At 41.0% G+C, this 22,932-nt stretch overlaps 1 protein-coding gene across 4 annotated transcripts in view; it reads left to right on the top strand.

Annotated features, from left to right (window-relative positions):
• Window positions 1-22,932, top strand: part of LOC117431744 (Kv channel-interacting protein 1) — an 83,925-nt gene that overhangs the window by 39,067 nt on the left and 21,926 nt on the right. The window contains exon 1 of one of the 4 annotated variants that reach the window (XM_058996188.1): window positions 21,341-21,497. The exons of the other annotated variants lie outside the window; for them this stretch is intronic. Coding sequence (XP_058852171.1) covers window positions 21,467-21,497 — 31 coding nt within the window. The 5' untranslated portion in view covers window positions 21,341-21,466. Of the gene's footprint in view, window positions 1-21,340; window positions 21,498-22,932 lie in introns of those variants that run through there. 4 annotated transcript variants of the gene reach the window in all.

The raw sequence follows: 22,932 nt of genomic DNA, 5'->3' as shown, positions 1-22,932 counted from the left end.
AAAAGTTTTAGAACACCCCAATTTTCAGTGAAGTCCAGTGAATAACCTGAAATGGTACAAAGGTAAGTGGTAAACTGCCAGAGGTTAAAAAAAAAGTTTAGGTTACCAAAAACTGAAAAATAATGTACATTTCAGAGTTATACAAAAAGGCCTTTTTCAGGGAACAAGTAAGGGGTTAACAACTTACAGCTGTTCTGCAGCAATGGAAGTAAATTAAGCCTTGAAAGTTGATGCTAACAATTCCTACAGGTGTCCCAACTTTTGTTGATTACTTACAAACCCTCTGTCTGTATAAAAGCAGTGTTGGAACAGACTGTGTTACTACACCCTCTTAAGCATTATTTGGACAGTATTGTACTGCAGGAAGTAGTATATTGCTCTCATAATGGCGAGAAAAAGGCAATTAACAAAGGAAGACAGACAGACCATTATAACCCTTAAAAGTGTAGGTCTTTCCTTTAGAGAAATTGCAAAGAAAGCCAAGGTGTCAGTGAGTACAGTTTCCTACACCATCAAAAGGCACTTGGAAACTGGAGGAAACTCTGACAGGAAGAGGTCTGGCAGACCCAAAGCCACAACAGAATCAGAAGACAAGTTTCTGAGAGTCAACAGCTTGCGTGATAGGCGGCTCACAGGACAACAGTTTCAAGCACAGCTTAACACTGGTCGAAGTAAGCAAGTCTCAGTTTCAACTGTGAAGAGAAGACTTCGAGCTGCAGGTTTGACAGGTCGAGTGGCAGTAAGAAAGCCATTGCTAAGATGGCAAAATAAGAAAAAGAGGCTTGCCTGGGCCATGAAGCACCGCCAGTGGACTACTGAAGACTGGATGAAGGTCTTATGGACCGATAAATCAAAATTTGAATCTTCGGTTCATTACGCAGGGTTTTTGTACGCCGTCGAGTAGGCGAAAGGATTGTTCCTCGGTGTGTGACACCAACTGTCAAACATGGAGAGGAAGCGTGATGGTCTGGGGCTCTTTTGCTGGATCCATAGTCGGCGACTTGCACAGAGTGAGTGGCACCCTGAACCAAAACTGCTACCACATCATTTTGCAGCGCCATGCAATACCCTCTGGTATACGCCTAGTTGGCCAGGGGTTCATCCTACAGCAAGATAATGACCCAAAACATACCTCCAGGCTATGTCAGAACTACCTTAGAAGAAAAGAACAAGACGGTAGGCTAAAAATCATGGAATGGCCAGAACAGTCTCCAGACTTAAACCCCATCGAGCTGGTTTGGGATGAACTGGACAGAAGGGTGAAAGCAAAGCAACCTACAAGTGCAACACATTTGTGGGAACTTCTGCAACAGTGTTGGGAAGAACTTTCCGAACAATATTTGATTTCCATTGTAGAAAGAATGCAACGAGTGTGTTCGGCTGTTATATCTGCAAAAGGTGGCTACTTTGATGAGTCAAAAATTTAGATTAAATTTTGTTAAACAAAACGATTCCATGATTTCTTTTTTATCTCCAGTTGTTTATTTGTTCTATGCTTTAATTTCAGAGTACATTGAGACATTAAACTGCGTAAATTTCAATAAAAACTGGAAAAATAGAGGTGTTCTAAAACTTTTGACCGGTAGTATATATATATATATATATATATATATATATATATATATATATATATATATATATATATATATATATATATATATGTATATTGAGGTTTATTAATAACGTGATCGACAACTGAAACACAGTTATGGGTGAATACTGCCAAGTTAGTTTTTTGGTACAGATTACAACAATATATCCTGCACAGAGAGCAAATGATCTCACAGAGACATGGGCCAGTACTGTGCATCAGGTCTGTTGATCACAAATGTAGCTAGGTATTGTTGGCGCCACACAAACTGCACCAGTTTGGAAATAAATTGAACTACTAGAATGAGATGGGCTACATGTATTACAATGACCTGTTATGCATCAGATATCCAGCAGGCAGTGCAAGTGTTTGTACTTGGGGTTAGTTCTGGAGGTTTTGGCAAGTCAGAGTGAAGAAATAAGATCCAGGAGACACTTCAGATCTAACCTTTATCTTTGGGGGCATCAATTTGGCCACTGCTGCTAGTGAAAGTGACAGGACCATTGAAACCCCCGAGGGAAAGTAACTGTGCTGCAGGGAAGCAGGGGGGTTTGAGATTTCACAAGAGATTTGGACAGGGAGCCAGCAGGGGAAATATAGGATTAGACAGCACACTTTCTGATGAGATAATGGGTTAGACAGCGTGGTACTGTAGGTAGTGTGGAGAATGTTCTGCCCACTCCAGCTGTGTATTTTCTTTGGCTTTTTTTTTTTTTAAAACTGAATTTAGTTCATTTTTTTATAAGAAGCAACTTTTCTAAGAATTTTCTGGTTTGGTAACTAGTTAGGTGTTTTCTACCAGCGATGACGATTTGGTGTAAACAGCTCGGAGAATCTATCTCATAGCTATAAAATGAGAGGGAGAGAGTGAGCCGACTACCCTTTCAATAAATATGTAATTTATAACTACAGTACAATGTCGCATATCCCACTCCCTGTGGATTGGGGTATAGGCGGATATGTGAAAAAGTCGGATTTGCGAACATCTATAGAAAAAGCATTTACACATCCATAAATAGGTTAGTGAACAAAAACAACACGCAAACTGCTTTAAACATGGGGACATTTTTTGCTTTAAAAGTAAGCAAACGTAAATGAGATTAATTAGGCTACAAATACACAGTGTTGCTATGCGGTTTGCTATGATTTCCATTACACGAGAGTAGATGTTAAAACTTCATGCTGATTTTAAGCCATCTCCACGCAAAGCTTTCTTTTAAAACAAAAATACAAAACAAACAGTAAATGTAAATGTAAATGTACAGTAACCTGCAACTGATGGCTTTTTTCTTAACTCTAGAAGTCCCTGCCTCCTTGGTTCTGCTTTCTTAATGTCTCTGTCACGGTACTTTGCGCTCTTTCTTGATATTGCCAACAGCCGATAAGCACTTCGGTTTGAAATTTGCTTCGGCTATTTAAAACAAACGGCCAGTAAGCATTGCGTTTATGAAGCTTGCTTTGTTTAATTCAAATGCAGTTAAAAGCTACAACAACACGCTGCCAATATCTGCAAGAGTGCGCTCCATCATATAAACACATTGCACAAAAAAAAGCTTTCTCGACTGGTGTATTGAAACATCACTGCTCTTAAAGGGGAACACACTGAAAAGCTGATTGCTATAATGCTTTCTTTCTGTTTCCATCGCTGAAGCTGCATTTGCTGCCAATGCCATTACTCTCGTAGCCTTTTAATATTTATTTATTTATTTATTTATTTAGTGAGGCAGTTCATTGATCAGGGTGGTTATGTGACGGTTGGATATTTGACGTTCCCCTGTACTGTATAATAATCCCCTGCTCTCCTTTCCCAGCCCATCCCTGTGAGCACTGCCTGAGTCCCCTGTGGATGTTGAAACAGAGTGACAGTGGCCGCGCTTTCGTCTCTCAGCCTCGCTCTCTCCCAGCTGATGGTTACTTTTAAAGGACATAAGCCTTGGGAGAGAAGTGCCTTTGTAATGCTTAGATGAGAGCACAGTACCACTAGAGACAGCAAGCAAGAAGCACATGTGATGTTGCAGTGTTTTTAAGTGTTAAGGCCTCTACACACTGGACACGATGCAACAAGCAAATGTGTCATACGACACACCGCACTACGACAAAAAAAATAAAACATAAATTTTTGATACGAGCCGTTCACACTGCCTGCGATGCGACACTGAAGTGACACGAAAGCGACAATGAAGCGATGCGAGAAAAATAGGCTTGGTGTCTATTTTTGCTGTTTTGTTGTGTGGCAGCTAGGGAACTGACCAATAAGGAACAGCTTCCCTTGCGCACCTTTAGTAAACAATGGCGGAAGAGAAGATCATTCTTGCAGTATCAAAATACCCGGAGCTGTACAATAAAGGACCCTGTAACTGTGCTCTCTTTAGTCTCATCACTCCAGTCTTCACTGCCCTTGTGCTCCTCTCTAGTTTCCTGATCTCTCTTTGCCCTGTTCGACCCCTGGATCTCCCCTACACATGGCTTATCTGCCCTGGATCTCCCCTACATAGCTGCCCTGGTGCTTAGCTCCTTGCCCTAGTACTGCTCTCTAAAACCTCATCACTTGAGAGCAGCAGCTGGCATCCCACTGGCACCCCACAGCTTAAGAGCACAAGTCCCAATTAGTCAAGACAGATCGGCATGCTGGGAAGGAATCCTGCTGCCTTGTGAGGATGGCTGCATGCTGTACCCGGCAGGCTGAAGCAGAAGCATTAAGCAGACCTCGCCTCAGCCTTGGATACACAGGTCTTTAAGTATGCATTTTCCATTCCTGCTGCTAGGGTGTGTATGGACCTGAGTATATTTATACACACTAGATTCCACAGAGTCTGTTTTGTAGGGGCCAGTGGACTGTACTTCTAGATCTTATTGAGTAGGTGGATCTCAGAGGATGTTATGTGTGCATTACTTTGCTTGACAAAGACCTGTGTGCTTTTCCTATTATGGTCTTGTTTCTTCTTCTTTTACCCTTCACATGATGTGCTTCTTTAGAAGCTGTGAGTCTCTTGAGAAGCAGACTATTGAACAAACATGTCTGGCTCTGACACAGCAGCAGCTAGGGCTGTCATTTTGAGTTGCTTCTCGTTGTCACGACAACTGGAGCTGTCATTTCAGGCGAGCTGTAAATATCGCTATCACACACAAAGATTGTTTTGCTGTGCTGACCAGTAAAGGCCTTGTGAAAACTGTTTTTCTGAACCTGTCACTTTACATCCAGTCTTCCCCAGCCAGCAACAGCCAAAGAATGACTTGCCCTTCAACATCTTCCTATATATCTGCCAGACAATTGGTTGCTTCAAATTCATTGTTTCTTTCTTGGCTTAGAGCTGATGTTGAAACACTGTGACAGCAGCCACACTTTCCCTCTCTCAGCCTCGCTCTCTCACGCAAAATATCTTTAGTTACCTAAAAAACATTTGCAGGAGAGGAACACTCTAGATGACTGCATATAATCATTTAGACTCAGAGCATTCAAGGTACACATCTTTAATTTAAAACCACATATATATATATATATCTAGCTGAAAGTAAATTTTCACCATTAATTTACATTTTTTAATAACCATGCGTAAATAGTGCCTGAGTGAAATATCACGGCTCTGTGCATTAATGATTCAGACAATTGCATGCATCATCAATGATGAAGGTTCACATGACGACACTGCAAGAGCTATGTAACTCAGACATTTTTTTGTATTGAATATTTTAATGCCATAGCACTACTTTGGATGCTACGTTAATGTATTATTTCGTGTTGTGTTTTCACATTGGACACTCCAATTTCTTACTTACAGAGATTATGTAAAGCCATTTATTTAATTTCGCCCCTGCCTATATACTGTATATATATATATATATATATATATATATATATATATATATATATATATATATATATATATATATATATATATATTTCCATTTCCATTTTAGAAGTCTCTGAGTTACTTTACTAGCTTATCAAACCCAGCTGAGATTCTGTCTTGGGGAACTGCTGCAGTATAGTCTTGCTTCATCAGAAAATCCTTGTAAAGGCTTAAGTAGAATTACAACAGAGACACAGGATTTCCAAAACATTCTTCCAAATAGTGCTCTCCACCTGTAGTAATATTGCTGCTGTTGCTTCAGATTTGAGAAGCGAGTCAATCGGGCGGTTTCTGTTTGCCAGATGATACAGGCCAGGTACATCACTCCAGCATGCCTCACGTTTTCCAACACTGGCCCAACTTGCAAAGGAAATGTTTTTTCATTGTACAACTCCCCCTTATCCACTTATTTGAAGTGCTGATTCAGGTTAAGCAATGTTAGTACTTTATAAAAATGTTTTCTGTGTACACGACAAGGGCAGGGATTATAAAAAAAAGAAACACACCGTCTACTTTATGTACTTTTGTTGCCTGAAATACACAAAACAATAGCTTAAGAGTGCCTGTGTGTAGTCATCTCATGTAGAAACCACTGTAGGCCAAGGCCCTGATAAAGTGATTATCTGGACCCAGCATCCCCACCCCCCACTCCTCCATTAAGAATGTTTCATTTCTGTCTATCTGCCCAATCTATATTGCCCTATAACTACAGGCACTCGTTCACTGTCAGCGTGCCCGGCACTGAGAGAATATTTCATTTCTCCTAAACTAATTGAAGTGGAGAATGGGGATTCTCTGTGGTAGCAGCTAAGAAATTACTCAAACCGTTTCCCGCTGCTGAGCTCTCACACTGCATATGAGTACATCAAATACAGGAACACTTTTTGGCCACAAATCTAATTGAATAGCATAGAAATCCAGTAACATCAGAATTGTCTAGTTATTAAACACAGACACTACCTTTGAAATACAGGCATCAAATGTGATTCCAAGAATCCCAATGCAGTTTTATAGAGATGCCTCCAGCTATCGGGAGTGGTGCCTATATGAAGGAGTTAACCCATTTTGAGATGTTTCTAGTTAGAGTTTAGTAGAGATACTGTATATCTTAAGAGTTCAGTGTTCAACTGACTTATTCAGGGTGTAGCCAAGTGGCCACAAATTGCGTTGCATGTAATTCACTGTTCACGAGATGCTTATATTCTTTGCACATTAGGCAGCGATCTTCAAATGCATTTACACTGAGGCGATATGCAGCAATATACAATGCATTTACATTGAGGATAGATTCCAAGAGCATAGCATTGTGTTAACATTTAGGATGCATGATGGTTCTAAGTGTGTAGCTCAGTGGTAGAGTAGTGGGAGGCGTACTGTAATGGTTAACTATACTTGGCTGGGAGGTTCTTTTAGAACACCTGCACAGGTAGTACACTATAATTTCCCATGATTTTTTTCACGCTTTATCATGCTAGTTTATTTTACATGCAATATGCACTAGCGATGTTGTTGTCTCCTTTTGATCTGAGATAGATTCACCCTTATTAAAGTTTTCATGGTAGTTTTGCAGTTTTACTGTGATTTTCCCGTGGTTATACTATGCATTTAGCATAGTTTACCCTGGCTTGCCATGTTTATTAATATGCTTTCCCATAGCTCTGTATTCTTTACAATGCTTGCGTACAGTATGCTTTACCATGCTTTCACTGTGCTTTAATACACTTTGCTATGCTTATAGACTTTTATAAGGGCAGTATGTGTGCTACCTGGTTCTCAGGATCACGGTTCGATATTCAACACTGCGTGTGAGACAGGGTGTAATATTACTGTAAGAATGAATGCTCCAATGTCCCGGTCTGTTGATTTACTGTTGTATTGATATTCGGTACATGAGCCCCTGATGACTGCTTTGCACAGGCGTTGGTGCACAGCTTGCCTCATATTGAGAGTATCAGAAACTAATGAGAAAGTTACTGGGACGTGATATCACCTAGCGCTGCTGCATTGGAACCTGTTTTGTAACTGCGATAAACATTTTGCAACGTTTTCAACAACAGGATGCTCTACAGTTTTGTGTTCTTGATATTCATGGAGAGGCTCTGTAGCTGCTTTACCTAACTTTGCATGTGTTGTTACAGCGAATGTATTAGCGTACCCTTACCTGGCAGGATTTCTGTGCTGTAACCCCATAACCTCCATTCATTTGTGACATAGTCATCTCTCCCCAACCAAACGACAACAACAGGGCATCCAATCTGTGCAGACTACTATCTGCCTTCCACAGCACGATGTGCTGGATTAATCACACTATGCATTAGATAGGGTGGCGATAAGAGGGCCAGCCTACAGTATCAGAAACAGATGATTCATGATGCAGACGATACAATATATTGGAAATAGATGATTTAGTAGTTTGACAGTCATTTGACTTGTTGCTCTTTGAATGCTACTGTCTCCCTCTGGTATTAGTGAAACGTGTGGATGTTCATTTGAATTTGCAGCCCTTATTTTAAAGTGTCACAAACAATCCCACTGGTGCCGAGTTTGAATTGGTTATTAAACCCCGCTGCTGTTGTTTTATTGCTAGGTCGTGCTCAAGAGAATTTAACACTTCAAAAAAATAAAAAATAAAAATAAAAATATAAGGGTGTTTGCAAAAAAAAACAAAAAAACCTAAAGAATAATATTGAATGCATCCTTTAGTGTTAGTTCAGTATACAATGCTATAGTTAGTATGTCTTGACAATATTCCGGAGATCCATTCTATAGATACAGCAGCTTTCGAGCTGCACAGCATTTTGTTTTGGAAGCAGTGGGGGCCGGACAGGCACGCTGCTTTTGAAACGTGTGTGCTGGCTCTGAGCGGCTGCCCTGTGTGAAGCTGATCTTGCTGTAATAATGGGATGCTGACAGGGAGGGGTTGAGTTGAGAGCTACCAGAGCTGGGTTCTTTCAGCTCCCAGACGTACACGGTTACGAGCTCAGAGAGGAGAGAGGAAGGCAGTCAAGGAGAAAGAGTTAAATACCAGCATGGGTCATTTAGTTAAGCAATTATAGTGTGTGCACAGTTCCGTCCCTTATATAACTTTCTATTAATCACGATGTAATAATACAGCAACTACAATTACAATGGAAGACATCTGTGCAAGTACTTGTTATCTCGTTAGCTCAAGCTATCTCGTCTTGTAATAAGTGGCTTAAACAGTAGAACTGTATGCGTGTTAAACCCCTTTGAGGTAGCATTATTTATGGTACCCAGTCGGAACAAAAACCTGTTCATTAATACAATAACTGAATGTCAGGAACTTCAAACAAGTGGTTTCAAAAAAGTGAAACTTATCAGGAGTTTGTAATTGTATAAAGTAATCATAAATGATTTATGTAAACATGAATTAATGACTTCTTATTCTCATTAAATCATGAATTCATTAAACAGGGAGAGCTTTATCATGAACAGACACAGGGATGCTACTGTAAACAAGAGTTGATTTAAAAAAAACACCAGAAAACTTTATTAAGTTGGCACAACCAGGTTGTTTTCAAGAGGGATCCAGTTATAGTGTGGAATTTATTTATCATTAGATATTCCGTTTATATGAATTCAATGTGAGTGAATTTAGATTTACATTCTTAATAATGGAAGCATTCTTTTTTATGTTTGTGTAACTTGAAACTCAAGCGATAAAAGGCATTAAAATGAACCCTTAAATAAAGTGTTAAGAAATTGACCCATTGACACTCCATTGCTCCCAGCTGCCAAGCCGCAGACGTGATAAACTCGATAAATCTCTGGCAGCCGACGAAGAGAGGCGGGACAGTGATGAAACTGGGGCCCCTATAGACTTGAGTTGACACTAAATTAATATAGAACTCGACGGTTCCCCTGATTGAATGCCGATGCTTCATTAAAAGAAGCAATGTAAAATTTAGTGCTCAATTTCTCTGTCATATCTCCTTTCATCTCTCATTTACATTCAGGAGTGCTTGTTAATATAGAAGGATGAATCTTAATCTTTCCCAGTCTCTCTTTCTCTGTCTGGTTCTACTGTCTACAGTTGGACTGGGGACCTGCAGAAACACTAAATCCTAAATATATACAGTGCAGTATACACTTATGCTTTCTTTGAATTGGACTCTTACGTAGCACACAGCACCACCAGCTGGCTAAATGGTGTAATTACAGGAAAATTGCTCAGAAAAATGTCAACAAAAAAAAAATCTATTTAGAAATGGTGTGATTTTGTAAAATTAAAGCTGCTTTAAATTAATCATGGTATGTCAACCCATATTTATGGCTTTGCCTTTAGATAGTCTATATCTCTGAGGTTATAAAATGGCATTCAAATTAATGCTACAGTTATCCATTCAGCCTCAATGGTTTGTTCTAATTCACTTAATTAGAAAATAATAGGGCTTTTAGCAGATCAATAGTAGGCCTATATGTTTTTTCCAATGGGGAATTGCAGTGATTTTAATACAAGCTGAGATACTTGTACCAAAGAGAAGCACTCCCCAGAGATCAGACTCTTCAGACTGTTTTCTAACTGAATTAGATTGAGCAAGAGTTTGCTCACAAACCAGTTCCCTGCACATGTAATTGCCTTGTAAAACTAGTTTGTGCTCACTCTTATCCTCATTCAAATGCAGTGCAACCCCTCTGGTTACACTTTAGTCTACCTTTAAAAGAAATGTAACTTACTGATGTGAGTAACAATCAAAGTGAAGAGCATAGTTTGGGGTTTCAGAGCCTTAGGGAACTGGCAGCCTGTGAGAATACATGCAAACGCCTCTAGAAGATAATTAAAACCCAACACATGGTTACAAGAGTACCACCATTAACACAAAAGAATAAATGAGAACAGAAGTGGCACTCACACAGACATGTGATATTTAATATGTCATATTTTAATAACACCGAGTAGGTCCCTATCAATACCAGTGTTTCTTCTAACATGATTCTAAAAACCTGATTCTGTGTTTGTGGCTTATCTTTTCTGTTGCTACTGCCTGGCTTTTTGATTGAGTCCTCCTGTCACTGTCATCTATCTGCTCACTCGCCTCCCTTCCAGACAGAGTGTCTGAGTGGATCGGAGCTGAGCTGGAATGTCAAGGTGAGGGCTGGAATACAAAGCAGGGGCTGGGGGCTGGGGGCTGGGAGGCAGGCAGACCAGCTTGTGTATGCAGGTAGCGTTGCCAAGGAGGGAGGGCTGGATGGGAAGAAATGGAGCAAAAACAAATCAGAAACAACCTTTATTATACTGCTAATAAAAATCCAAGATTAAAAACATGATTAACAAACACCTGTTCTCCTGCAGGCCCATACGTCTGTGCATGATGTTTCAAAAGCTAGCATTGGAATAGAAACACACAGCAGCTCCATGGCAACAGTTAAACAAGGCTATTTCAGTACTTGATATTATATGCATTGTCATCACTTCCTTCCGACTCGTGTGTAGCTACCGTGGTGCCATTAAAAATATAAATCTATAGCAAGGCATCACTCTGTATTATCACAAATGATTGTTTTATCCCAATTCCTTATCTCAGTATCTCAATAGCATTGCATCACGTGTGCTCTCCATGCCTTAAGAATGCTCAGAGATTGATGTCTCTGCCAAATGCAGAACCGACTGTGTGTGATTCCTGTGCTGTTCAGAGCTGAGGGGTCATGTATTCAGGTAGTGTCGCTATCAGGCTTGCAAGGAGTGGGTGGAGAGACGGGAAATGGAAAAATGATGGAAGGGGTGGGGGTCATATTCTTTAGTGGTAGACACAATAACAACAACAATTTAAAGTGGATACAGCTCAAGGCGCTTTGAAATCCAGTGCAGAATAACAAATATCAATATCTTACAGTGTGATTTAGAAGCAATGTTCTGTGTAGAGCGCTCACAATTCTCCTATGTTTGATGACCGCAAAACCATTTGTTCAGTTTGAGTTCGGGCAAGGTGTGTCTTTGGAGAGTATTTTTAGCCTTGCCCCTTTTCAAAAATAATATCTGAATTTTAACAAATATGCCCAAAATCATTGCCTCAAAATTGACGATAGAAGCAGGGCTTTTGACCCTTCAGTATGTTGTAATGATAAGGTATGCCGTAAAAAGAAAATCTGTAAGTATACCTGTTTGATATTTTTCTTTTACTCTTAAATGACATATTCTACGACCCTTAAACTGGGCTGTTAAACTTAAAAACAAAGCATTTTCAGCACTGCTTACTTTTGGGTAGTGGAAAATGTAGCTCACAGCTTCAGTGTCTGCGTTATATGTATTGATTCATACAGAATGGTTGGAGGTCACAGTAGAGGACTTCCTCCCCACATGTCAGTGGTGTTGCAGTGTGTTTTTACACAAGGGTTCTACCCCTATGGCTTTTGAGAACTGTGATGTTAAAGGCACTGCAGTTTAAAAGCAGCAGTTCAGCCCCTCCAGATGGGATCACAAGGTACTCTTGTAGAAGAGCATAGCAGGGGTTTGATTTCCCGCCCAGCTAGATCGTGTGTGTGTTTGTGTCTGCACCAGCGACCCCCTGGGTATACACGAGGATGTCTGCATTCACACCCCCATGCAAGCTCATCCTTGTTTGTTTCCTTTTGTCTAGCATCTTCCAAAAGAAACGCTGTCTGCGAGACCCCTCAGTAAATTCTGCAGTGAAAAAAAAGGGCAGTGTACTGTGTTAAATATCTAGCAGGCGGTAAAAACAATAAGAAATATACATGTTCCCTATGCAATTGCGTATAAGATTCATAGTTTTACTGGAGGAGTAACACATCAAAGGACTGTACTAGACCCTGTATAAGCATCTGCTTTAAGAATGCATTGGGCAGCAGTGTGGAGTAGTGGTTAGGACTCCGGACTCTTGACCGGAGGGTCGTGGGTTCAATCCCAGGTAGGGGATGCTGCTGCTGTACCCATGAGCAAGGTACTTTACCTAGATTGCTCCAGTAAAAACCCAACTGTGGGTATAAATAATAATTGTATGTAAAAATAATGTGTAAAAAATAATGTAATTGTATGTAAAAATAATGTGATATCTTGTAACAATTGTAAGTTGCACTGGATAAGAGCAGCTGCTAAGAAATAAATAATACATTGATTACTAACTGTTCAAAATGACAGTGACACCAATTAGAGCTGATGGAAAGCAACTCAATCACACAGTGTTAGTTTCTTGCTGGATGCCCAGGAACCAGCACTGAATATTCTACAACTGTGATCACACACTGTCACACTGGGGAGTCAAGCACACACTGATACACCACACGGCCACACATGCCTAATCCCATACAGTGGCACACTGCAATGTACATATACTGTCATACAGATGCACAATGATCCCCAATTCCTCCCTCTCTCACATCCACTTTTATAAATAAGTACACTTAAAATAGAATCAAACTGAGGTGCTGATTAGGTCACAGGTTGTTGATGTGTTGCTCAGATCAATCACAGGCACAGCCTCGAGGGAGACAGTGTAAGGCTGGTCTGGAATATTATGAGCAATAAAGGGAAGGGAGTATGCAGCCCATTATCCAGCATTAGAGATTCACTGGGCAGCAGGCTGCCTTGCTAAAGATTTGTCTTCTGGCAGGATCAATGAAGCTGCTCCAGTACATTTCCACTTAAACAGTCCCAGCTCGTACACAACAGCAGGAATATCTGTCTCAGGAAAAAGCTGCACTGTGCCAACAAGTCTGTTTTAGCAAGAAAAAAAGTTTCAATAATATCGGTAAATACTGAAATGAGACATCGGCACTACAAGATAATGCAGGTTGCATATTCATTTGAATCCCGTAAAAGATCATAATCTAAGTCAAACAATAGTATTGCCAGTGTCAGTTCCTGTTCGTGTCGTATAGATCACAGATACCTGCATGGTGATCCGAAGCGCGCTGCTATTGCAACCAGGGAGGGGCGACAAATTGAACAGACTGGCTGGAGACTCTCCTGTGGAGAGCACTTAGCTTCTACAGTAGCTGCCTCTGACATAGTTATTTATACAGATCCTATCGATTTTCATTTCATTCTGTGAAATATGGACAGCAGCATTTATTGCTGTTCACTTAATCCACTGAAATGATCTTACATTCTCCTCTGAACTGCTGTGTGAGAGCGAGGAGCAGAGGCAGGAGGAGCACAGCTGAGTCAAACACCTGATTCTTTTTAATTAAGCCAAACAAGGGGAGCTTATATGAATTTGCAAACCCGACACCGCTTGTACAACTCCTAATATCTCATAAACCATTTCAGCTGACAAGCTTTTATTTTCAGTGTTTGGAAAACTCTTAACAACACCCTTCAATTTCATTTAGGACCTAAGATGGATGCCTTATTGATGTGACTTTTTGCTTCCAGATAATGAAGACCTAATGCTTTGAGATATTTGCGTCATACTTAGTACACAGCTGTTTTCTCTGATTCTCTCCTGTTCATTGACAGTTTTTATATGAAGCTACCGTTGCCACTGTGTCAAACCACTTGAGGTAGTGACTTCATATAAAAACCCTCCTCATATCAATGGTACAGTCATTCCCTTAAGATGTACCGTCTAGCTTTTCCTATTTTTTATTGTACTTGGGTCATGTGATGACAGTACTGGAGAGCTGAAATGGAGTGTTTTAGTGCTCATTATTAAACTTCAGGGTGAGAGTGCTGGAGAGCTGAGAATTGGGTGTTTTAGATGACTTATCTTTCCTCTGCAGAGAAAGGCGCCTTATGGAATTGTTATGTTGCGGTCGCTGGCTGTTGCAATTTCTCTACAAATGAGCTGCAGTCATTTTTTCAAAGGATATATGGTCCTTTTCTTATTTGGAATCAGCTGCTTTACTAATTGCTATTGGCTGATGTGCAGTTGCTGTACATCACAGAAAACCAACAGCCCTGGGGCAGGCAGTCATTCAGCAGAGAAGCCATTCATCACTGTCAGGATCCGGGGTTTGTACCGCAACACGACACGGTGATGCGGAAAGCAGGCAGTCTAGGAAAAATCCAGTCAGTATGAGCAAACCTCTGAATTCTTCTTTATTCATCTTAACAAACCGTATTCTTAACAGGATTGGTCATGTGGCACTGATTTGTCAAGTGGCACTTGCAAGATAGCACTGCAATTTCCTTAGTAGATGGTGTGCTATCAAGTTTAGTAAAAGCTTTGGACTTGTGTCATCTACTAGCTCTCCAGCAGTTCATGGGTGTGGGTGCATATAGTGATTTGTTTTAAGATAGCCTGGACCAGTTCAATCTCCCACATTTCATGTGCAAGTCCATTGTGCAGCACCACAGACTTGGTAACAGTGTGCATGTGTGTGTAAAACCCAGTGTTGGCTGCTCTACTCTCACTTCTGCCGCAGTGTGGAGGACAGACCTGCTATTAGAATTGCCAATTCAGAAGTTTGATTCCGGAGAGAGTGGGCGACAAGGCTTAATAGAACTGTCATTTTTTAAAATTGGAGTTTTGTTACTATTTTTTTTTTCTTCTATTTTTAATGGATGAATTGAAAGGGAGGGGGGGTGAGACATATGGACAAAGGTGGAGAGAGAGAATGGGAAAGATAGAGAAAGGCCATTTTTTTGGGAGGATATGACGAAAGGTTTTTTTTTGTGTGTGTGTGATGGGTGTCCCATTTTTGTTTAGTGCTGTAAAATTGTTTTAAACGCAATGGCTTTCTTCAGGGATTAAACTGCCAGGAGCATCTCTGATTTCTCTGCTTTCTATTGTATTGAAGGAAATGGCTACAGCCTACATACTAACTTTACTGAGTTTCTCAAGGTCTTACACTGTTGGGCATTCCAGCCTCCCATTTCCTGGTTGAGGTGAGAGGTTCCTACACAGCACCCCTTGGTGTTGTACAAGGCTTGGCTCTGTTCAGAGGGACTAAACAAACAGGTTCTAATAAAGTATTTCTGGAAAATATGTATGAGTGCATGCATTACAAAAATGAGGGAGATGGGATTTCAGTGCATAGTTTTAATTTTAATTTCTTTCTCATGAATGGTAGCTGTGCAGTCTGCAAGAGAGGAAAGCCTAGGAATCGCACATGTTCTTCAGACAGAAATCTAATAAAATTGGGGATTGAGAGCTCAGAACGATATTTAAAAGTAGGCTCCCACAGCTCTAATCTTTAGACTGGGCTTCCAGTAGCCTCTAGTCCTCACTGCCTCCCAGCCCCTCAGCTCTAATGGCCAGGCTGCATGCTCACTGCTGTTCCCTCGCTCATAGCTCATCTTCAAGCTCAGTGCCAAGCTGTCTTGCAGTTGCCTGTTCTGAGTTGAGAGCCGAGGATTAGCTCAGCCACATCACCCCGCTTGCTGAAGATAAGCATTGAGAAAGCTAATCGCATCGGAAAGCCGGTGAGCGTGGCTGTTCAGAGAAATGAAACTTGCTCAGCACAGTAAGAGGGGAGGTAGTGCCAGGGCTACAGTGGATGCATGGGTGACTTAATTGCAGATGAAAGGGGGACTGATTTACTTAATAAGAGATAGAAAAAATGGTTATAGACTCCTCCCATTTTAGCTTAGTGGTTAAGAGTGTAGGGCTGCAAGGTTGAAGGTAGAGGGTTTCAGTAGCTCAGTGCTGGGCTGCACTCTCATGGTCTGAAACTTCAGTTAATCCTTTCATTGCCTGCATGAGATCCCCCTCCTGTCACTAACACATGCACACTCATTCCATTGCCATAATCTGCATTACCATCATTCTTATTAACATAATATTCATTAGCGGAATCCAAATTAGCATAATCCTTATTACCGTGATATTTCTATCCATGCCTATGTTATAAAGGGTTTAACTTTAAATAAACCCACTGCCTTCCACACTGTAACCACTGAGATACTCAAACCCTCTGCCTTTCACATTGCACCCCAGCACTCTAACCACTGAGCTACTCAAACCCTCTGCCTTTCACACTGCACCCCAGCACTCTAACCACTGAGCTACTCAAACCCTCTGCCTTTCACACTGCACCCCAGCACTCTAACCACTGAGCTACTCAAACCCTCTGCCTTTCACACTGCACCCCAGCACTCTAACCACTGAGCTACTCAAACCCTCTGCCTTTCACACTGCACCCCAGCACTCTAACCACTGAGCTACTCAAACCCTCTGCCTTTCACACTGCAGCCCAGCACTCTAACCATTGAGCTACTCAAACCCATTGCCTGCCCCACTTCAGCTCAGAACTCCAGCCAAACAGACATGGTTGTCAGCATCTCTTACAGATCAAAGTAGAGCAGAGAGAATCTGTTTGTTTTTATAGACAGTATATTTTATTCCCTCTGTGCCATTTCAAGCTTTTCTTTGAAAAGTTTGTTTTCATCCGCTTGTTTCCTAACAGCTACACAACTGTAATGATATAAATAACAAAAAGTAGACAAAAAAAATCTTGAAAGAAAAAAACTAAAGTTGAAAGCACCTTGCCGCTTTGTTACAAAATTGATTTCATGCATTTTTTATGACGCAAATTTATTTCAGGTGTGTTTTCAGTTTACTTGACAGTCTCCATCCATCAGCTGGAGATGGTCATGAATTACTGATGCACTCTACCTGCCTGGTGTCACTCAACCCTACTGGGTGCAGCTCGTGTAACTCCAGAGTGCCAGAGAGCCCAGAAACATTCCTGAAAATGAGAAATGTGTATTGTAAGATTGCAGTGTAACTGCACTGCTAGGTCATGTATATGATCCACTGTGTGTCTGTGTGTATGATCCACCTACAGTAGTGGTTCTCAAACTTTCTGGACTGCACCCCCTTCCTCTTGTCTCTGGTACTTGACGCCTCCCCCCTCTACACATATGTACACATCCATTGCTGTTGTTTTTTTGTTTCTTTTGCATGAACCAGACACTGATCCACCGTAATAAGAGCAAACTTAAGCACTGCAAATAATAGATTACCGACTGTGTCCAAAGCTCACTAATGTGCACACCACACAGTACGATGATAAATGACATACATCACCAGATGGCAACAAGCTTTGTCCAATACTATGCAAGCTTAAAAGGCACCAGTCAGATGCACAGCGCTATCTAAAAAACAGTGACATACCACGAGGTGTCAGCTGTAAGAGTTGATATATATATATATATATATATATATATATATCGGTTAAGATGTGTGCAGTAATTTTTGTTATTTTTCCTGAACCTCCTCACGCCCCCCCAGTTTGAGAACAGTCCTGCCAAAGCCTGCTTGTGTGTGTGTGTGTGTGTGTGTGATTGATCATTCCAACTTGGTTGCATGTAGGTCATTTTGTAGCCGTGCATTTTTACTTGCACACGGATGTGTCTCATGTCACCGTCAGTCCTGTTCTTTACAGGGTAGAGGAGAACGCTGGTATAAGGAGAAAGAGAGTGTTGGAAATAGTAAGAAGCAAAATTGCCTTTTGGCCAGAAAGTTCACAAACCTCAGTTTAAGATACCTTGATCCTGGATGCTGTGAGGTGCATGGTCCCTGCTTTCTATGAAGGAGCATAGGTTTTGATTTTACACACTGTAGGCTGCCTGCAATGTAACCGCTTTTTTTCTGATAATTGTCCCAAAAATAAACGGCTGTTGATAAAGACAGGTGAATAACAACCCATACAAGAAGGAGCTGTTTTTGTGAACACATTTTAATTAGCCAGGAATCGGACTCGGAAACAGCTCGCAACGCCCTTCTCCTCGGAGAGACAAGATAATCAGGATCCTGCCGGCTGCAGAGTCTCCATTGTTAAGCTGGCATCGATCCCGTGTTCTGCTGAGGATAAACATGGCACTGAGCCACTGGCCTGGGTGAAATCACACAGTGTTGTCAAAACACAAGTAAACACTTGTTCCAGCACTGAACCACTGAAGACATTGTAAAATAAATGTTTTGTTTAAATGTTTCTATACATCAGTGTGCTTAAGTTTGAATAGCCCTTATCATCCCTGGTGGGGGTGTATTAGCCTGATTCACCACTTCATATTAAGCTGCGTTAAAATGTAAGTCAAATACCCCAGTAAAAGGCGACTGCATTGCAGGTATAAATATGTGAATATAGCATATCATTTTACAGGAGAGTGAAAGACACAGCCCATTGTCGGTGATTACTTTGAGCGCAGTTGGCTTGAGATTTTAAACAGTGTTAGAGTTACAGTTTGCCTGTTGTAACGAGGAATGAAATAATGGAAAAGGAGATTGTGACTGAAAAGCTGTAATGTAACGGTGCCTTCTTTCTGTCCTGTGTATCTCTTATTATTATTGATTTGCTGCTTCGCTGCCTCCCCTGCCCTTCCCTGCCATCCCCTCCCCTCCCCATAGCAACGTTCTCTCAGCCTCCTTGTGCATGAGAGCTCCTGTGGTCTAGGCTGCCATCCTTTGGCCTGTTTTATTACTGCAGCTCTTCTCAACACTGGAAACACTGTGCTGGCTGAACACACTGTGGTTCTGCATCTGTAAGGAGAAGGTGTTACTGTGCAACCTACCTTAACCCTCCTGTACATTGACTGGGATTGCTGTGGTTCCCACCTCGTTTGTAAATATGTGTCTTAATTAGATAACCACACACACATCTAAAGGTTTGCAGGTACAGTAGGTAGACATACAGGCACACACTCTCATATTTAGAGTTTTGCAGTTTTGGGGTTTCTCCATAAGAGGGAGACACCTGACATGAATTAGAACATGCTGTTCATTAACCCCGAGGGCAGTGCTACAGACAGGCCAGAAGGGAGACTGTAAAAAGAAAACAAAATGTTGTTGACATAAATATAGTTGTTAGACTGCCGTGTTTAAGTAAATGTGTTCCTACAAAATAAAATCCTATGGGAAGTCGATTTATGTCTTTTAGGAAAACAAATTAACGTTATTTTTTCTGTTGAGCAATGGCAGTCATGAGCAGGCGATGGTTTGTCCACTATTGAGATGAAAGAGTGGCAAGACTAAAGCATTAATAAAAAAGGTAGGTTTTTCATTGTAGTTAGTTGTTATTAGCGATAAATAATGTTAGTCTATTTTTATTAATAAAATGCAGTTTTGATATTCTAGACTGTTGTTGGCTTATTTTAATCTACAAAAAACTTAAAATCAATTTTATTTTTATTCATAACAACAGACTTTGAAAAATAATTTTGTAAAGCTTTGTGAGAAGTGCCCTGTAACAAATACGACACGGACAAAGATCTATCATTGAAACTATTGCCATTACTATTCCAAGTTTCTATTGGTATCACTGAGGAACAAAGGCTCAGGCTGCAGGCGTGGTGCTGCCAGGTGCCACATGACCCTCCCATCACTGCTCTGCAGGCGCATGCCAATCCTGACCTGAACACCTTCCATTCCTTTCTTTCTAATTGTGCCAGGTTGTGCCAAACTGGTTAGTGATGTGAGCCATGTTATTATAATCGTTCAACTAGATGACATTCGGTGACATATTTCTATTATCCTTTATGCATGACATTTTCTATGCCCTTTGACTTCAATCTCAATTAGATCACGCTCTGCAATGGGCACACAGTTGAACGGGTACTGTGAACATCTGTAAATGTATCTTTAATGAATGTTCTGCTTAGGAGAGCAGCTGTTTTCCTGGGATGAGCCAAGGCTGTCCCTAGGGTCTCCAGATAGCCAGATACTGTAGCAACAGAGCTGGGGTTAGAGGAGTGAAGGGAAGCTGCCTGATGACAAGTGTTTGGAAATGCAGGAGTTATTAAGTGCGCAGCCACAAGCTTAGTTACAATCACATTAGCAAAGGAATCAAATCTTCTGGAAGCAGAAAGGCAATTACTCACCGTCGACATGCCCATTAGTGATCCAGGTGGAGGGATCTGTGGGGAATAGACATGGAGTTTAGGATTGATCTGCTTCCTTATTGAAAAAAAACATAATACATAGCTTTCATTCAGATCTGATATAATTCAAGATGAAACAACTGGTAACTAAAGGAGCAAATTAATATATTTAACCAATAGACAAAACAAAATGTTATGATAATCTCTTAATGCTGGGACCGGATTAGCTGGATTAACTAAAACTAAACGTTACCTGGGAGAGCAGCCCTGTCTATCACCTAGTAGCTGCCTGGGTTATCTGTTCAACGTTGATTAGCGTGAGGTCTGAAGTTGAACACCATTGTATTTAATTTGGCTTGTGTAAGGTCAGCGCACCAGGAGGAATGAGTTCTACCCCTGAATACGAATGAACCCTCCTGATTTTTCAAATTCCAAGCACTGCTCCATTGTCATTTCTACTTACACACAGAGACCAGCCAACAACTCTTCTGCCAACAGCGTTTTTACATTATATAGCTTTTTTCTTCACACAGTGGTGATGCATTGGAAAACTGCATTTTACAATACATGTTTTATTCCTGTTTTATTTCGTTTTAGCGGCTTTCCAAACAATTTTGAAAAGATGCATCACAGTCCAGTCAATATTTTCTCAAACTGAAACTGTATCTTTCAAACAAGAAACAAAATTGTTAAACCGAATCCCGCAACATTTTTTGCGAAACATTAGTTCATTGAAAATACAGTTCCTGATTGAAACCACAACTATTTGTTCCATGATGGATCTATTCATTTTGGCCAACAAGTTTACTCATCCGCTTGCAAATCACGGTTTTGCTTCCAATATTAGCAGTTAATACAGTTTGCTTGTTACTAGCTATATTACAATAAGGTTGAGTATTAGCCTGCCTTACTCCATCTACAGCATGCACGCAGTGTAAATTACATACCCAGTAGGGGCAGTTATATTTAAAAGCGTTTCTGTGACAGAGATCGAATGAGTCTTGGTGTCAGATCTCCCTCCCGACCTGCGAGGCAGCTGCATAAAGAGAACAGAATACCCTGCACTAAATGGCACAACACTTTATTCCCAGGGTTAGGTGGAAGTCGGCCATCTAGAAAGTGGGCAAAGCTATGGTATACAAACTCAATGACCCAGACAGGAAACGGCGTGGCATCCGCAGATTGGAAAAGCGGGTGCGCTCGTTGACCAAAGGGTCATGGTGACGTTATAAAAAGGGGACATAGTGATGTGATCTGTTCCTTTGTGAATGGTTACGTTAAATGACAAGAAGGAGAACCTGTGCTGTGAAACGTGAGTATTTTGTTTGTTTTTGTTTGTTGTTAATAATACTGTTTGTAATTATTTGGATGGCTAACACGATCCGGAGCTGTCGCCAAAGGCCAGCAGTAAACCTGATCAACAACACTGTACTTTTGTTGTCACTAAAGAACTGTATTCACTAGGAGCACTAGAGCATGCACTGTGGACTGGTGTTTGTGTTTGTGTTACGTGTGGGTGAACTGAAACAGGACTGTTATTATTTTAGGGAAAACCCACAGATTATAAATAAGCAATACACGCCGCTGTATTGCTTCATTAACATTGTTATTGTTTACTGCTGTTAGCCATCAGGCACTAGATTTTACAATTAAACTTTCATTGCACCTGGATTATCGTTGTTTGTCTGATTATTGATCACCTGCACCTGCACACTGTTAACCACTTTGCCACAGTTTCTAAAATAGGGGAGAGGGAGTTTAAAACGAATGGCCATGAAACAGGAAATTGCATACCTGCAGTGCAATTTGAATGGTAAAAGCAAAGTGCATGGTAACAAGTTGATCACTAATACCTTACTGTAGTCCCTCGCTAGGCCAGACTTCTTCAAAGTATGAAGAAATATATCTGTGAGGCTTGAATATACATTTACTGGAAGTGAATACAGTAGCTAATTTCTACTTGAAATTAAATAAGTTATAAATAGTTTTTTGTGACAGAAAAAGTGAACAGTCTAAAATGCAGTTGCTATTGTAAGACAACAATGGAACTGACAGATACTTAGACTCCTAATTCAAATACACTTACGTGGATAAGAAACCCAACAGCACCTATGTAAACCACTGTGCTGGAAATGCTGTAGACCCAGCTGATAAACCAGTAGGGCCGTATAGGGCTGGTAATGCCTTAGAGCTAAAGCCGTACCGTTGGCAGATGTGAAACTGCAGCAGCGCATCACTAAAGGAAGCTCTCTCACTGCCAGGTATTTGTGGTAAGCTGGTCACCTGCTAGCTGACCCACTTACCTGACAAAGCATCCTCCAGAGACACAGCAAGTAGGTTGAGAACATTAACAGCTCTCTGAAACAGCAAACGTCAGGCCTTGCCTTCATTGCAGCCTGCGCTGCTCCATTCATCCTGCCAGCACCTGAGCACATACCCACTTAAAAACTTCCTCCTGCTCTGGCCTCATTTCTATTCTTTTTTTTTCTCTCTAATTATTTTACCTCTGATTTTCTCACCAATTTAGAATGTCCAATTATTTTTTCCCCTCACTGCAGCAATTCCCCACACAGCTCAGGAGAACTCGAGAGTGGATATCATGGAGCTACCGGCCTCTGGAGGACAAAGGCCAGTCCTGCAGGTGTCAGCCTGAGCTCACTAGGTGTCTAGCCGGTAGGGTCTGCTTTAGTGCAGCGAGGAGAAACAGTCCCTGCCAGTTTTGCCTGCCTAACCCGCAGGAGCGCCAG

Source organism: Acipenser ruthenus, chromosome 22, assembly GCF_902713425.1.
Source record: "Acipenser ruthenus chromosome 22, fAciRut3.2 maternal haplotype, whole genome shotgun sequence".
NCBI classification, from domain to species: domain Eukaryota; kingdom Metazoa; phylum Chordata; class Actinopteri; order Acipenseriformes; family Acipenseridae; genus Acipenser; species Acipenser ruthenus.
This window is presented reverse-complemented; position numbering and strand designations above follow the sequence as displayed.